General features: G+C 36.3%; 1 protein-coding gene across 1 annotated transcript in view; it reads right to left on the bottom strand.

The window, feature by feature from the left end:
• CA8 (carbonic anhydrase 8) overlaps nucleotides 1-19,259 on the bottom strand; it is a 146,242-nt gene that overhangs the window by 112,810 nt on the left and 14,173 nt on the right. The window contains exon 3 of the mRNA XM_021005956.2: nucleotides 7,640-7,764. Coding sequence (XP_020861615.1) covers nucleotides 7,640-7,764 — 125 coding nt within the window. The remainder of the gene's footprint in view (nucleotides 1-7,639; nucleotides 7,765-19,259) is intronic.

Raw genomic sequence — 19,259 nt, 5'->3', positions numbered from 1 at the left:
AGACTAGAAGAAAGCAGGTGCAGATACTACAGAAACCTATCTTATAGCATGACAACATTGAATAGAGAATCAGCTTTTACTGATCTGAAATGACTATTTTGTAAAGGACACTAAGTGTACAAGACACAACTCTGTCTGATATAAAGTGGCTAATTTAGCTTTCTTGTTTTTACTTTGTTCTTTATTATCAGGGTTATGGCATGTGGATTTGTGTTTATAAAATTTTATTTGTATAATTTCATGTTAAATGATTCCCAAAAAATAAAGTGCTTGTAAAAATGAATAAATAAATGTGTGTGTGTGTGCACATACGTGTATGTACATAGATACACATAGTTCATCAAAAGATGTTCCCTTCCATGTATCATTAATCCTAAAAGTGGAATCAAAATCCTGTTTGATCCCCATTGCTGTTCAGGCTCTCTTGGTAGCTCAATGACCCTGGGTTCCTCATTTGTAAAAAGGGGATAATAAAACCTATCTCACAGTGTTATGGTGATCACTAAAATAATATCTGTAAAGCATTTTGTAAACTTTAAAGAGATGTATAACTGTTCTGTCTTATTACTATTGATTTACCTAATCCGGATTTATCTAATGACTTTGGCTCCTTTTACCTCCTTCACCCCAACTCCGGCCCTCATACTAGGGGACTTCAGCATATATATTGATGTTTCCTCAAATACCCTCATCTCCTAGCTCTTAAATCTGCTCAATCCCCATGGCCCCCTCTTCCACTCCAATTCAGTTATACAGAAATGGTTACCTCCATGGTCTTGCCATCATCCACAGTGGTTTCACTTGCCAAAATCAAGAATTCTGAAATTACTTCATCCAATCATGATCTTATATAATTCCTTCTCTGCTTCTGCTTTATTCCTCCCAAACTTTGTCTTAGTCATAATCATGATCTACCTTCTCTCTACTACCACCACCCCCAAACTGGGCGAAGCCATTTCCCCTGTTCTGTCTACATTCTCCTCCTTTCCCAAACCTCACCACTTAATGAACCACCTCAACTCTACACTAATTCCTATTATCTGATCCCTCGTTTTCATCTCCTACTGTTGTTCATGTTTTATCAAACCCCAGTTCTGAATCACTTTGCCATTGGCCTCCTAAATCTCTAATCACAGGCTGTTGAACAGAGCTGGATAAAGTCACAGGGTCTACTACATATTTGTGTGATTTGATTTCAACTGTGTTATCACTGAAACAAGGTAATTGTTTTACTCCTCCGTAATTGATTCTGTATACCCACCCACCACAACAGATGTTCCAAATTTTCTCCTCCCTACTTAATCTTCCCCCAGTGCTCCCTCCCCTCAATTAAGGTTCTTGCCTCATGCTTTACAAAACAAAAAACAAAACACACACACACCATACATAGTATTCACAGAAGATTCCTTTTCACCCCTCCTCCTCTCACCTAGATGTTATCTCCCCAAGCCTCATTTCTCCTTTTACTTCAATTTCTGATAAAGAGATAGCCCTTCTCCTTGCCAAGGCCAGCCCTTCTACAAACACCCTTGATCCCACCTCCTCCCATCTTTATCCAGCAGAGTGCCCCTATTATCACCAACTCTCCCTAATCTTCAGTATTTCCATATATATTGGTTTCTTTCCCAACACCTACAAATATGCTAAGGCTTACTCATCCTTCAAAAGAATCCTCACTCTGCCCCACCATTCCCACTAACTATTGTCCTCCCTTCAAGCCCAGGTCTTTGAAAAAGCCATCTACAATTCCTCTCTTCTCACTTCTTAACCTCCTCTAGTCTGGCTTCTGACCTCATCACTAAACTGAAAAACTCTCTCCTAAGTTATCTCTTAATTAAATTACCTAAATGAATCTCTTATTTGACAAATCTAATGGCCTTCCCTCAGTTCTTATCCTTATCCTTCACCTCTTAGAAGAATTCCACAGGCTGATCACCCTATTCTCCTCAATACTCTCTCTTATCTGGGTTTTTATGACACTGCTCTAGCCTGGCCCTCCTCCTCCCTATCTGACCTTCCTTCTCTGTCTCCTTTACGTCATCTATGTCATGCTGACTTCTTCTAGGTGAACCCCCAAGTCTCTGTCCTAGATCCTGTCCTCTTCTCTCTATACTCTCTCACTCAGCAACCTCATCAGTGTTAATAAGTTCAATTTTTGTCTTCAATAGATTACTGAGCTCTGTATTTAGCCCTAATCTTTATTCTGGGCTCCAATCCCACATCACTAACTACTTGTTAGACATTTTAAACTAGATGTCTCATAGGAATCTTAAACTCAACATGTATAAAACATGTACAAACACTTACTAGCTGTGTGACCCTGGGCAAGTCACTTAACCCCATTGCCTAGCCAAAACCAAAAAAATAAAAATTTTTAAAAATTTAAAAAACATGCACAAAACATATACCTAAATCCACTCCTCTTCTAAATTTCTGTATTACTGTCAAAGATATTATCATCCTTCCAGTCCCCAGGTTCACAACCTTGGTTTCATCTTCAACTCCTCATTTACTGACTTAAAATATAAAATAAGTTGCCAAGCATGTTATTTTTATCTCCACAATATCTCTCAGATATGTCATTCTCCACTTGCCCAGCTGCCACGATAGCTCAGGCCCATATTACTTCTCATCTGAACTACTGCAATAGTCATGTATTTTTATCTCCCTAATCGAAGCAATTTTCCTAAAGCACAGGTTATGGCCACATCACCACCCTACTCAATAAACTCTAATGGGTCTTTATTACCTCCAAGAGTAAATATAAACTCCTCTGTCTGTCAATTAAGACTCTTCACAACCTACCCCTTCCTACTATTCCAATCTTTTCATACATTATGTCTCCATGCATTCTGAGATCCAGCCATGCTACCTACCCTTTATTCCACACACAAGATACTCAATACTCACTTTCCCAAAGCTGTCCATTTGTACTGTCTGTCCCTGATTTCTGAATGCATTCCCTCTTCATTTCCACCTTTTGTGACCCAAATTCCCTTCAAGACTCAGCTCAAGAACCACTTTCTCCATAAAACGTCTACTATTCTTTCCAAAGGCTAATGCCCTCCCTTCCAACACTATTTTGTATAATATCTTACATATCCCCAATTATATACAGATTTTCTCCCCCACTGGAATATAAACTCCTTAAAGGTAGAATGCTTAGCACATTGTAAGCACTTTAAAAATTCTTGTTTGTTTATTGATTGATCACCCAATGTATGGAGGACTGAACCCTGGCACCACCTGTTTAAATGAAACTTTGCCTAAGATACCCAACTATTAAAGCTCTCCCCATTCCCAAATCACTTAACACATCACTTTCATATATTTCCAATCCCCCTAGTAGAACGTAACCTCCTTGAGGGTAACTATTTAGTTTTTTAATCTTCATATGCCCAATACCTAGCACAATGCTTTGTACTTACTTTCCTCTCTAAAATCCTATGGTTTGATGTTTTCATGACCTAAATCTAATTTTTCTGTTCCACAAAATTCATTTTCTCACAATTACTTAGGATTCTATTGGGCTCTAGGTTTGGAAGCGTTCCATAGAAGTGGAACCACAAGAGAGCTCTTTAAGCAGGTCAAACACCCTTGAAATAGCTATTCCTACCCTTCTCACAAATTCCACCAGGAATCTACCCACAGTAGCGAACCAAGTGAATAAAAATAACCCTATTTTGTCAGAAGAATATTTGAGTTGAAGGTCACAAGAAACAGATCATTCTTTTGGGGTTGTTGTTGCAGCATCATTTTAATGATAGATATCACTGTTCTAGTAAAGGGAGGAAAGAAAACATTTAGGATTTAGCAGCTAGTATATTATTTTGGCAAGCACAATGCCCTGAAGTCACTTAGTGACTGGAATTAGATCACAACACTTGATGTGGTCCCTGTTCTTCCATTAAACAGGATGTTTCACTTCACAAAGGGCCTCAGTTTCCTAATCTGTAAAATGAGCAGGTAACCTTGATGATCTCTAACATTAAATAATTCTGATAAACTTTTCTGTTTACCCAGTACACCTGACTGTTCACAAACACTGACATACTATATCAACAATCCCTATTAGAATATAAATAACAATAACTCCCTGAATACAGTGTAAACATAGATAAGGGTCTAGACTATAATATGGCTGAGCCTCTCTAATGGAGAAGTTACCTTTAAAACACATCTGCCTTACAGAGTAGAATAAGGAAGTCAGATCCACTATACGATATGCTACTGTGTTAATGAACACCAATAATTTTAAAAGATCCATGCTGAACAATGAGTTTGGCTATCCATAAGAGTTTAATCTAATAAGTTATAGTTTCATAAGTTGTATAATACCTAGTGATAATCTTACAATATCAACATGCTATCCCAAAGCTGAATTTCATCATCTATAACTGTTTCATTGCTATGTTTGTCACAACCTGAGGCTCTGTGACTATCCCTGGAGAGCAAATCAGGCCTGGAAAAGAACTACAATCATCCCAGAAAGTTCAAGCCAAACTCGGTTCAACTTCCAGAGGAAGTTAATGAGGGTAATCTAGACCTCAGAGGTGCAAAAGATCTCTCTGGTCTTTCCTATACCCATAACCATTTCTGTATCATTGCAGATACTATTCCTTCCATGTGGCAAGTCCTTTCCATGATGCCATGCCCTTCTCTTTCTTAAAATTCCAATTTGAAACTAACTCCAGAAAACTTTTCTAATTGAGAGATTTCTCGTCCCAATTGCACATACCCTCAGCACTTAGATCCTTAATATAGAAAGATCAGTGAATAGTTAGTAATGAATAAGTATTGAAAGGAAAAAGAAGACACTGTGCATCACCTGCTTTGGAAAAAGGTGATCAGTAATTCCATTATGTATAATATAAACATTTCCTCAGAAAGATAACCTCAGTACCAGACTTTAATTTTCACAGAAAACAGACCATATTAACTATGTTCGTTGGACTAGAAATGTAAAATAACAGCAAAGTACTAAATCCATCTGAATATCTGGAGCAAAAATTCTATTCTGTGGTGAGCACAGACTGTTGAATCTTATAATCTAATTAAGTCTCTTCAAGGCTGTAAAAAGTTGTTTTCAGTGTTACAGGTGAAGTCAAAGAGATTTGTTCCATCCAGAAGCTGATACATGCCTATTTCCTCCCAATTTTACTCCACATCTTAGAATACAGAGGTTAACAGTCTCCAAGGTTAGAGGGGAGCTAGTGGTGTAGTGTATAGAACACTCAGTGAGGAAGACTGAGTACAAACTTGGCCTCAGACATTTACTAGCTATATCATCCTATGTAAGTAAATTTACTTCTATCTGCCTCAGTTTCCACAACTGTAATATGGGAATAATAGCACCTACCTCAGAGGGTTATTTTGAAGATCAAATGAGATAATATTTGTAAAGCACAATGACTAGCACAGTTGGCCCTTAATAAATACTAATTTTATTCCATTCAGTGAGAAGACACATGAGAAAATGTCTCTACAATTAGTAAAGATCCCCAGAGAGCAAATATGTATCAGTGCTATACAAACAGAGGCCACTAAATCATACATAAGGATCCCTGTGGAACACATATTCATTTAGAAAACCATTTATTAATACTACCTATGTTTCATTGTATTTTTATTTATTTTGTTAAATATTTCCCAATTACATTACATCAGGCCACACTCAGGAGTGTTGTGGGTTGCAAGCAGCCTATGGGCTGCTTCTGATATATATCACATTATAGAATTTCTACTGTTCAATTTGTTCATTCTATGGTCCCCACATTACTGACCTCTTTATTTTGTAAGGTTTCCTGCCATCTCTATCTCCATATGTGTAATTCTTTCAAACCCTTCTCCTAGTTGTCAACATCCCTCCCCAAAAATATTCAAAAGGGTTGTTAGCAGAATGGCAGCACCCTAAGTAATCAGCTTATAAGATCTATGCTTGGGAGATGATCAGGATAAGTCTAACAGGACCTGCCTCCAAAAGATGGTGGTAGCTGAAAATACATTTCTAGTTGCTTTGAGACCCTTCTAGACTGCTGCACATAATATAGCAGGTTATTGTGAAAAATAGAACAATGAAGACATCTCTAATATATAAAGCTATTAAAGAAGGAAAGTAAAATACTTTCCCACAAGTCACTGAGTACCAGATGACCTTCTCATCTCACTTCATATGGCATTATCTTTCTATTAATCACAGGACTGTAGATTTAGACCTAGAAGGCACCTCAGAAGTCATCTGGTCCAATCCCCCAAACTGAGGCTCAGAGACATTAAGTGATTTACCCAGAGCCATATAGCTTCTAAGTGTCAGAGGCAGGATTTGAATCCTGGTCTTCCTGACTCTAGGTCCAAGACTATCTACTATATCATACTGCCAGAACTTAGATTATATAACACCCAATTAAAGTTTATGTCTCTCTTTATTATTGTCCTTGTTATTAAAAATAAAATAGTACATAAAAGTGTTAAAACTAAATAAATAAAAGCACTGAATTTGAAAGTATGGAAATTAGGGACACATTTCAAATTTCGCTTTGGAATCTGATATGTATCTGTGAGTTTATCCAAACCCTGCTTAAAGAATTCTCAGCATATATTTTCAGTCACCACAACAATCTTTTGAAGAAAGGTCATATCATTACATATTTGAATATCTCCTAATGCTTAGGCCCAACAAGCATAGATCTAAGGAGTTCAGTATGGCCTGTGTCCCTGTGACTCCTAGACATACTTATAGTGCTTTTTTTTTTATTTTAAGAGGAAGAAAAGTCTTAAGCTTCCAAAAGACTTCTAAAAAAAGCATGGGAATTAAAGTGATCTTTTGAATTGCCTGTCTAACTCTATTCTAAATGATAAAATACATATCATTTTAATAAAATTATGTACTTTGGTACTTGCCAGTAATAAATTCTATAACAGGCCAGACATAAGTAATTTAATATTTAATCAGACACAAGCTTATAATTTGGAGAAGATGATTGGAAACACCTCAAATCCTCTACCTCTAAATCCATTCATCCTTTGCAACACACACACACACATACACACTTCTATGAGCTATCTCAAACTCCTATCCACTGTAGCTCCATAAGGAAAATGTAAATGAGCTCCTGGTATATCTGTGAAGCCTTGTCTCCATTCGTAAGACAGCTCCTTGAAAACCACCAAATACAGAATATCTTCTCAATTTAATGGCTTAAGGTGATTAAAATCAAGACCACTAATTTTAAACAGATTTAAAATAGACTTTTAATGACTGTGGGGAGATTTCTAGGAGCTATTTGTTTTCAGCTCATCATTTACTCAGAGTTTGTTAGAACAAAGTGATTCACCGGATTTGCTGAAGTAGCAGAAATTTTAGAACACTAATAATATTAAGACAAAAGTTAATAGTGCTGCAGGTTAACTTTATGACCAATTATTCATGCAAGACTGAGCATACTCAAAACCCATTACTGTAAATGTGAAGAGCCATTTTCTTTCCCAAGCTCACATTTCATAAGAGTACTTTTTATTTTAACATAAATGAGGAAAATACAAGGCCGATTAAGAAACTCTTTTAAAGTAAACTCTTTTCAGTAAATTACTTAACATTTTGTAGTAACAAGTGCTTTGTTGAATGGAATGTCATTCTTACCTCCATGGGGAAAGCTTTGAAGTTAACAGTATGTTCAGAACCACGCTGATTTTCTCTCCCCCAGTGAAATCGGACTTCATATAGTTCAAATTCATGTCCTTGAGGCAAAGGTCCTCCTGTAAGGACTGAGGTGGGGGGGGGGAGGAAGGGGAACAACATACATTTTCTTTAGTTATTATATTTTTCCCAAATATGTATATTTCTCAGTACAGCATGTTATCAACATAAGAGACATTCTGTATATTAAATTCATATGGTGGTGCAGTGAATAGAGTGCCAGGCCTGAAGTCAAGAAGACTCATCTTTCTGAGTTCAAATCTGACCTTAGACATTTACTAGCTGTAAAACTACTCCAGTATCTTTGTGAAGAAAACCCCAAATGGCATCACAAAAAGTTGGATGTGACTGAAACAGCTGAACAACAAAAAAGTTGGCTATGTCTAAGAGGCTTATATACACATTTAGCAGATCAAAAATTCAAATTCCTTGTGGAAAAGCAATTTTTTTTCATTTTGCCAGAGTCCAGAATTTACACAAATTCTCAGCCTGCTCTAAAACAAGCCTCCTCCAGTTGTGAAAAGATCCATCCATTTTGGACAGCAATTTGGAACTATGCCCAAAGGGCTATAAAAAATGTGCATACCCTTTGATCCAGCAATAGCACTTCTAGGGCTATATCCCAAAGAGATTAAACAGATGGGAAAAGGACCCTCATGTACAAAAATATTCATAGCAGCTCTTTTTGTGGTGTCAAAGAATTGGAAACTGAGAGGATGCCCATCAATTGGGGAATGGCTGAACAAGTTGTGGTATATGAATGTAATGGAATACTATTGTGCTATAAGAAATGATGAACAGGCTGACTTCAGAAAAACCTGGAAAAACTTGTGTGGTGTGATGCTGAGTGAAGTGAGCAGAACCAGGAGAATGTTGTACACAATAACAGCCACGTTTTGCGATGACTAATATTGATAAACTTAACCTTTCTCAGCAATACAAGGATCTAAGACATCTCCAAAGGCCTCATGATGGAAAATGAACACATTCCAAAGAAAGAACTATGAAGAACAAAGAAATCCAAATCCAAAGAAAGAACTACAGAGTTTGAATGCAGATCAAAGCATACTATTTGCTATTTTTTTTTCTTCTGTTATGTTTTGTTTCCTCTTTCTGGTGGTTCCTCCTATTAGTTCTAATTCTTACTTACAACACGACTAATGTGAAAATACATTTAATAGGAATGTGTATGTAGAGCCTATATCAGATTGATCACCATCTTGGGGAGGGAGGTGAAGAGAGAAGGAGAGAAAAATTTAAAACTCAAAAGCTTATGGAAGTGAATGTTGATAATTCAAAATAAATTAATTTAAAAAAAAAAGCCTCCTCCAACATACCCCACCAGTGATATTAACTTCATCCCTGGGTCCCTCAACGCAAATAGGTATGCCCTTGCCCTGTCTTTTCAAGGCTCAGGCCTCCAATCACTTCCCCTCTCTCTACACCATGCACTCCCCACCTTCCAGCTCCCCTGTGTGTGTTGTCTTCCCCTAGTGGAATGTAAATTCCTTGAGGGCAAGAAATTTGCCAGCTTATATTTGTATCCCCAGCACTTAGCATAGGGACTGGCACATAGTAGATAATTAATAAATAATTTATCTACCTCTCTATCTAACAAGACTCGAGGCTGACTACAGAGGAAAGAACACTGAACTTGAAGTACTAAGTCCTGAGTTCCAAACCCCTTTCTGTCACTAACTACTTTTGTAACCTTGGTTATGTCATTAAATTTTTTGGGCCTCAGTTTCCACATCTATAAAATGAGCTATGTTATGTTCCCTTCCAACTCTAGACTTATGATTCTTAACCAAAATAAAATATTTAAGCATGCTTAATATGCCAGATGTGCTCTAGCAAAAACACTGCAAAGTGAACACTATTTTACCGCCTACTAACCGTTATAAAGTCAAAGAAAAAGATAGAAATCACACGGACATAAATATAGGAACTCTTTTAACAGTATATAGTCAAAGAGGAAAAATTGCTTCTAGATAAAACACTGAAATACTATGCCTAACAACAGAATTTAACATAAGGAAGGCTGAGGGGATATAACAGGTCAATAAGGGATAGGCACTTTCAAGCATTTCTGATTAAAAGACCAGAGCTCAGTAGATAATGTTAAATAAGAGCACAGAAAAACTTGTGTAAATTTATTTAAATAATTGAAAGGAGTTGAGGGGTAATGCAGTGCTAATATTCTAATGGGGGAGGAGGATCTGTGGGGGTAGATTGTTGTCAAAGGATCAGTGGGGGTACATTGGTTCTATTCTGACTTAAAAGGGGAAAGAGAAGAGAGGGCAAAAGGAAGAATATGCTAGTGTAGAAAGGAGAAAGAAGGGAGTGAAACTGATTATTTCTCAAAATTCAGATATATGAGGAAAAATCTATAAACATGGGGGGAAGGGGTAGGGAGAACAGGTACTAGATGAACTTCACTTTTATCTGAAATGGGCAAAGAATTGAACACACAGACAGGTTGTTATACAAATACATAGAGCTCAACAGGAAACAAGCAGGGATGGGTGGGTGGCCTTGGGGTGGAAGGGATGGGGATGGGGGGCAAGAGTTAAGAAGAAGGATAATATCAGGGAAAGAAAATAGCCTGAAAGCAAAACAAGTCCTTTGTCCCTGAAAGGGAGATTAAAGGGAGGAAGAAAAAAGAAAAGAAAAGCAAGGAAGTAGCAATCTAGGAGGTGCCCGTCAGTGGGAAAGTTCTGAACAAATTGTGGTATGTAAATGTAGTAGAATAGAATTGCATTGTAAGGAATAACAGATGATTTTAGAGAATCTGGGTAGTAGGAACTGATGCAAAGTGAAGTAGGCAGAGCCAGAAGAAGAATCTATACAAGGACAACATTATGAAGAAAAATTACTTTGAAAAACCTAAGAACTCTGTTCAAAGCAATGACCAACCATATCTTCAGAGGACCTGTAATGAAGCATGTTATCAATCTCTTGACAGAGACTGGAGAGAGACTAAAAGTATGAAAAGACATACATTTTTGGACATGGCATGATTTTTTTTAACATGGGATTCTTTCTTCTCTTCTCAATTTCTAATTGGGAGAAGGTAGGGAAGAAAGGAAGATTAGAAAGAATGATGTAAATTTAAAAAAAATCCAGGGCCATTGAAACATTTTTTTAAATGAAAAGTTCAGAAGGCAGCAAAGCTGAATAGTTCTGAAAACAATGTGTGAAACTATCATATTACTTAAAAAAACAAGCAATATGAAATGAAGATTCAGTTTTATATACAGTCTTCTTTTCATCTTTTGCTGGGTATATAGAAATGCCCTTCTTTTAGTGTTTAAATTTGATAATAAAAATGAAAATTTTAAAAAGAAAAAAATTATTTTGAACTAAATACATACTATGCATTTCTTCAAAAGAAAACAATTAATTTAAAATCCTAATAACCTAAATATAGGCCACTCTAAAATATAGCCTTCATCTCTATAGCAACATGTGTTTGGAAGGAGGTAGATGGATAGATAGGTGGAAGTATAGACAGACAGATTTTGAAAGATAATTATACAAATTTCCATATAAAATATTAAATGAGAAGCTTTTTGACATCTTTCATTTAAATAAAAATGTCAACATAATTTATTTATGTCTGTCCTCCTTATACCTTTCATTTTCTTACTGAAATTAAGATCATATGCCAGACTCAGATTAGCAACTATTCTGCCTTAAGAAAGTTTACTAAGACACTGAGCAATAAAGTAACTTGAAGATGGTCACTCATCCAGGATGTGCCAGTGGCAGAACTCGAACCTAGGTCTTTCTGGGGCTCAAACTGGCTCTGGATCCACTATTTCATGCTGCTTCTTCATTTGATCTAATTTGTTGTTCAGTCATTTCGGTTATGCCTGACTTTTCATGACTCCATTTTGGGAATTTTCTTGACAAAGATACTAGAGTGGTTTGCCCTTTCCTTCTCTACCTCATTTTACATATGAGCAACTGAGGCAAACAGGGTTAAGTGACTTGCCCAAGGTCACATAGCTAGTAAATGTCTGAAATTGGATTTGACCTCATGAAGATTGAGTCTTCCTGATTCCAAGACCAGTGTTCTATCCACTGCACCACCTAGGTGCCCCTTATTAGGCCTAATACAATAGAACAATTCTAAATTCATTACAAATTATCCATCTAACTTCATCAAAACAAGTGTTTATTAATTAAAGCTCCCTTTTGGGGCAGCTAGGTGGCGTAGTGGATACAGCACTGGCCCTGGAGTCAGGAGGACCTGAGTTCAAATCCGGTCTCAGATACATAATGCTCACTAACTGTGTGACTTTGGGTAAGTCACTTAACCCCTCACCAAAAAAAAAAAAAGTTTAAAGAAGGTAGAAAATTGGGAAAGAATTTTACAACCAGTCTCTCTGATAAAGGCTTCATTTCTAAAATATATAGAGAATTAAGGCAAATTTATAAGAACACAAGCCACTCCCCAATTGATAAGTGGTCAAAGGATATGAACAGACATTTCTCAGATGAAGAAATTAAAGCCATCTATACTCATATGAAAAAATGCTCTAAATCGTTATTGATTAGAGAAATGCAAATCGAAACAACTCTGAGGTTGTTTCATCACACCTATCAGATTGGCCAACATGACAAAACAGGAAAATGATAAATGTTGGAGAAGATGTGGGAAAATTGGAACACTAATGCATTGTTGGTGGAGTTGTGAAATGATCCAACCATTTTGGAGAACAATTTGGAACTGTGCCCAAAGGGCTACAAAAATGTGCATACCCTTTGATCCAGCAATAGCACTTCTAGGGCTATATCCCAAAGAGATCAAACAGATGGGAAAAGGACCCTCATGTACAAAAATATTCATAGCAGCTCTTTTTGTGGTGTCAAAGAATTGGAAATTGAGAGGATGCCCATCAATTGGGGCATGGCTGAGCAAGTTGTAGTATATGAATGTAATGGAATACTATTGTGCTATAAGAAATGATGAACAGGCTGACTTCAGAAAAACCTGGAAAGACATATATGGTCTGATGCTGAGTGAAGTGAGCAGAACCAAGACACAATAACAGCCATGTTATGTGATGACTAATATTGTTAAACTGAACCCTTCTCGGCATTACAAGGATCTAAGACATCTCCAGAGGCCTCGGGATGGAAAATGCTGTCCACAACCAAAGAAAGAACTATGGAAGTTGAATCGCTATCACTTATTTTTACCTTCTGTTGAGTTTTGTTTCGTCTTTCTGATGGTTCCTCCTATTGGTTTTAATTTTTACTTACAACTTCACTAATGTGAAAATATGTTTAATAGGAACGTAAATGTAAAGCCTATATCAAATTGTGCACCGTCTTGGGGAGGGGGAAGGAGGAAGGGGGAGAAAAACTTTCAACTCAAAAGCATATGGAAGTGATTGTTGATAAATCAAAATAAATTAATAAAAAAAATTTTTTTTAATTTAAAAAAAAATATTAAAACTCCATTTTTTCTGTATCAACCCAATTCTAATTTGTAACATCTAAGAAATATGTGATACAACTTATACTTTAAGGATGACAAGAATCTCTTGATTACAAGTCAGCTAGGCTGCACATAGAGTGTGGGACTTGGAGTCAGGAAGACCTGAGTTTGAATCCTGCTTCAGGCATGTGCTACAATCTGTGTGACAAATCAATTTCTCTTGGCTTCAGCTTCAGTTTTGTTGTGAGGATCAAATGAGTTAATATATGCAAAGCACTTTAAAAAACTTAAAGAATTCCAAGCCTTATTTTTATTATAGCAATGTTCACCTTGATGATCCTGGCACTGAAGATTAAGAGACCTACTTTGACCAAAAAAAAAAAAATAACCTAATTCTTGCCACTCAGGAAGTAACAGTGACTAGCTCTAACTATAATTCTCAAAGGGAAGATTTTTGATGTATATAGTATTTTGAAAAATCAAAATACCAGCAGAATGTTCTTTACTATGATTGTGAAAAGACCTTGACCTTTTCAGGTAAATACATAATAATGGAATACCAATTCATTACACTTTGTACTTGGAGAAGTTAGAAATGCAGGTTGTTTATCTTGGGAATAATGGTCCTGAGGATTTAATCTAGCTATAGCTTCAGCTCAGAAAAGCACTGACAGAAAGAAATGATGGCATGGTGCCCAATGTCATTGTCAAGGCCTTACAACATTACATGGTTTTAAGATCAAAAATTAAACAAAAACGAAACGTCATTTAGTCAGTTTATGACAATAATCCATGAATTCTCAAGTTTTAAGTTGAGAACGGGGATTCCCTTAGTCATTATTAAGGACAATTCCTAGTATTATCAATACTATAAAAAGTATTAAATGAATTAAGCTGCAAAGATAGAAAGTATTTCTAGGCATTCAGAAGCTTAGTATAAAATCAAATCGTTCTATACACTCTTTGTACACATCTCAGTTCTGTGGATTTGAGGAGTTTCTGATTTTAGATATTCAGATTTTTAAAATATTCTGCTGAAGTCCCATACTCTCTTGTTAATCACACAGCCTTCAAGACTTAACCTTAAAGAAAACAAAAAACATTATATAGAGAGTGAACTCAATTCTTCCATCCAAGTTTGGGAGAAGACAGGGAACAGTTCCTTTCAAACTCTGTTCTTTAGTCTGCTCAGCCTTATACTTAAGGAGCTGGAGGATGCTACCAAGGCAACCATTTGTTGCATTCTGACTGGGTACTAAGAGAAGAGTATGTATGCACATCTTTAAAGCAAGGCAATAAAAACTCTCCCTGGGTAACACAAGATGGTTGCTATGTAAGGGAAAAACATAAGGGTTACAGTCACATTCACTACATTGTGCCTGAAGAAAATGGAATGAAGAAAAGATGGGATTTTTTTCCAATCCTCCACCATGCAAATATTCAGAGAGGTATTAATGGTCCAGATACAGATCAGTTCACCATGACCCCTCTGGAGGGGGTTGAAAAAAAGGTTAGCCAAAGGAATCACAGACAAACAGGACAGCTTTGAAAGTTACATGTTGAACTTAGTATATACTTACAAAGAAAAACAAGATCTACACAATAGAGATTCTCAGTTTCAGATACAATTCCCTCCTGTTCTATTATATAGGGAAATTCTCATTTTATTTGCTTTTTGTTAAATTCTAATTTTAAAAAATGTTAACAGTTTAAAAAGAAGGAGAGAGAGGAAGAAGAGGAAAATGGGAAGGAGAAGGAGAGGGAGGAGAAGGAGAAAGAGGGGGAAGAGAAAGAGAAGGAGATGAAGGAGGAGGAGGAGAAAAAGAAAAGAAAGAAAGAAAGAGAGAGAGAAAGAAAGAAAGAAAGAAAGAAAAGAAAGAAAGAAAGAAAGAAAGAAAGAAAGAAAGAAAGAAAGAAAGAAAGAAGAGGAGGAAGAGGATCAGGGCAGGAGCAGGAGGAGGAATAGGAGTGTCAGGAGGAAGAAAAAACTGGTCCCCGGGTGCTGCCTATTAGCAAGATTTAAGGGGCCCCATAAAAGGGATCCCTCTGCCCCCCCAAAATAAATACCTCAATTGCCACTTATACTTTGTATTCCCTTGCCAGAGAGCAGTCTTGTAGTCCATAATTAAGAATGAGATTTAAAATTCAAAGTCAGAAGAAAGATGGCACATAGATTTAAATTGGCAATGAGGTATTCTTTAAATCAGAGGAAGACCCACTGGGAAACAAGAAGAGGGAAAGAGGAATCCAAAGAGGAGACCATGGATGCTAAATTTTGCCTGAATCTAGATGGAGTAGAGATGTGGAAGGGCACCAGCCTCAATAATATTTTCTAATTTCACTGGAGGAATTAAATCACACTCACATCCAATAGCTCTACCAAGCCACCAAATAAAGAAAGAGAGAGAGAGAGAGAGAGAGAGAGAGAGAGAGAGAGAGAGAGAGAGAAGCAAAGAAACGAAGAAAATTAAATCCAACATTTTATGTTATTAGGTAAATGCTTCATTTCTCTAGTGTGAATGGGTTGATAGACTAACAGCCAAGTGATCCTCTGTCCCATTCACTTAACAATATGCTTTTATGTGATGGTTCTGAATGATTATTTCATTGAATGTCAGAGTTGGAAGGAACTCCAGAAGTCATCTAGCCCAACTTGTATCTGAACAGAAATCCCTTCTGTAATCCTCCCAATAAATAGCCATTCAATCTCTTGCTATTCTGTATACGCAACATTCCATTTATATTTCTTTGTTTCCCCTGTGATTAGCACAGTGCCTGGCACATGACTGACTTACTGAACAATCATCTCAAATCTCCATGATTTTACCCCTGTGATTATAATGCACCCTTTATTCATCTTCACCTCTTCAAATCCCTGGAGCTCCTTTCAAAATTCACTCACATGCCACCTCCTCATAAGGTCTTGGCTAACCTTTCTAGATTCTAGTCACCCGGCCTTAGGCTATTTGTTTTTTACCATGGCCTTGGGCCCTCATGGCTGATTACTTTATTTGACTTAATGATTAAGCAGACATATAAAACTTTCAGTTATGAAGGCCTGGAATGGGAATGGAACAGAATATGGTAAGGCCCACTTTGAGGGAAAGTCTTGCATAAAATGGTATCAAGAAAGGAGAGTAGTGCCCTTGCTCTTTGAATCTGACAAACTTAATTACCACATGGGTTATTGTTCTTATTTTGTTCTTATTGACCTGGAAGAATCTAGTGACCTGAGACCTGAAGAGCTGCACCTGTATATGCTTTCTGAACATCTGTTTATATATCTTTTCTTAGGGTTTGTTTATATTTAGTAAAAAAAAAAAAGAAGAAGAAGAAGAAGAAGTTTATCATTGTTTTCATTTTTGTTAGCCTCACTGACACACGTTTCCAAATCTAAAACTTACTTTGGAGCTAGTATGTACCTGACCTAAGGCAGGTCCTCTCTCCTCCAAAATTACTTTGTTTTTACCATGTATAGTGGCACAGTGGAAAGAGAGTGACCTCTGGATTCAAAGAGTTCAAATTCTACTTCTGATACTTGCTAGCCATGTGACCTTGAACAAATTCAGTTTCCTAGGCCTCAGCTTGTTCATATGTGAAATAAGGAGGTTGAACAAGATGGCCTCTGAGCTTCCTTCTAGATCTACTTCTATGATCCTCTCATCCCATGATGTCGCCCCAATAGAATGTAACCTTGAGGGGAGTGACAGTTTCATTTTCATCATCTAGCCTGCTTATTGATTTAATTTTTTTAATTTTTTAATTGATTTAAAATTTTAATTTATTAATTTAATTTGTTTAGTTGATAAAATTAAGAGGACAAATAGTGGGGTTGACCCAAGTAGCATGGAGAAAATTCACTTCATCAGAAACTGGAGCAAAGAAAAAAAAATGATGGCAAAGGGTTTTTGAAATACAGAATAGGAAGAAAGAGGGAGCTCACAACGAATGTACTTTTCTCAGTGAAGCCCAAGGCAAGTCGTTGTATTAAGAGAGAATGGGAAGAGAGGATAATCATCAATCTGATTCATTAGTTATGATGTCATTATGTTCTACCAAATGTTAGTGAACTATCTTGAAACTTATAACATACAGTACTGACTCATGCATAGATTTATTAAAATAGTCTCCTAACTTAGTCCCCTGCCTCCAATCTTTGAAAAACTAGGACATGTCCCGAGAAAGGTTAAATGATGGTTAGGAGACTGAAAAATATGGCATCTAAGGATCAACTGGAGGACCTGAAGGTATTTGCCCAAAAGAAGGGTTATCTTTAAATATATGAAGGGCTTAGCTCATTATGTATTCAGCATAATGGAACCTTGAAGTTGGAGGGACTTCAAAAGTCCTCTAGTCCACTACATATCTAAATAGACTCCCCTCTATAGACTACAAAAGGTCTTTGCTTGAAAACCTCTAATGATTAAGGCAACCCCAACACCTCTCAAGACAGCCCATCCTACTTGTGGGTAGTATAATTATTAAGAAGATTTTCCATCTAATAGAAGGAAACCCTGAATCTGCCTCTTTGCAACTGTTACTACTTGTTACACCTAATTGTGTCCTCTAGAACTGAAAAGAACAAATCTAATTCTTCTTCCACATGGAAATCCTTCAAATATTTGAACACAGCTATCATGTAGTTCCCCCTCAATCTTCTGTCCTCTATTGTTTGTTCCTACAAACAATCCGAATCTGGTATTGTCTCAAAAGTCCTTCACCTTAATGACTCTCCTCTGGACTCCTAGTTTATTCCTTAAAATGTGGCCTGTACCACTGAACATAACATACCAGATGCAGTCTTGACAGGGCAGAATATAGCAGTCCTGAATACTTAATGCAGCATTAGGTTGCAATCATTTTTGTTTGTTTTTTCTTTGTTATTAATGGCCATCACATAATTGATTTTATTTTGAACTGGCAGAAAAAATTTCTATAAAATACATTAGGTGGGACTTTTGTCCCACACAGATACAACATTATCTAAGGATAAGCTTGTGAAATGCATACTTCTAGCTTAGTAGCTAAGCTAAATCAGTTTTACTTTTACATCTAAAGATTGCACAAAGGTTCATTATTTTTAAAAAAAGGAAAGAAAGAAAAGATTCTATGCTTTTGAAATAATGTGCTCAGAGCCTAATTGTATATTTTATTGTTTTGCAATTTAAAATTAATTTATTTATATAAATGAGTAGTCATTTTAAATACGTACTGTGAAATTTACAATTTCAAAATTTATAAAGAATATCTTATGTTCCTGAAACAAAATAAAATGAATGTTTGATGATGATTTTTTTTTAGCCCATCCAATTTGCTAAACTGCTTCCTTACATGTGGATAAGTGATATGCCTAATTGGACTGCTATAATAATGAGCTTTTAAAAAATAGGGTATATTGTTTCCATCCAAGTAGTAGCTGGAGCTTAAAAAGACATTTTCAGTTGTATTGCTTTCTGGGCATACCTGCCCATCTTATACTTTTTAAGTTGATTTTTTTGAACCTACGTTAAACTATATATTTATCCCTACTGATATTCATATTATATCAAGTTAAATTTTCTAGCTTGTGGAGATCTTATGGGATCCATACTCTATCATTCAACATGTTTGCTATACTTCTTAAATTTGTGTAATGTGCAAATTTAATAAGCGTGCTATTTTTTACTTATCCAAAGCTTTGATAAGTTGTCATATGGCAGAAGGATTACATTTGTGTTGCATGGCTCCGGAGGGAAGAAGCAGGACAAGATAAAAGCTGTAGGAAGGATGATGAGTAGGACGATTTCAGAAAAACTTGGAAAGACACACATGAACTGATACAGCACGTAGTGAGCAGAACCAGAACACTGTACACAGTAATAGCAATATTGTATGATAAACATCTATAACTGACTAAGCTATTCTCAGCAACACATGTTCCAAGACAATCCCAAAAGACTCATGATGAAAAATGCTATCTGCCACCAAATAAAGAACTATTGTATCTAAATATAGAAGCATATTATTTTTCACTTCTTTCCTTCCTTCTTTCCTTCCTTTTTTTCTTTCTTTTTAGTTTGAGTTTTCTTCTATAATATGACTAGAAAGGTTTTTACATCATTACACATGTATAAC

Source organism: Phascolarctos cinereus, unplaced genomic scaffold (assembly GCF_003287225.1).
Source record: "Phascolarctos cinereus isolate Bilbo 61053 unplaced genomic scaffold, phaCin_HiC Scaffold_4;HRSCAF=312, whole genome shotgun sequence".
Lineage (NCBI taxonomy): Eukaryota > Metazoa > Chordata > Mammalia > Diprotodontia > Phascolarctidae > Phascolarctos > Phascolarctos cinereus.
This window is presented reverse-complemented; position numbering and strand designations above follow the sequence as displayed.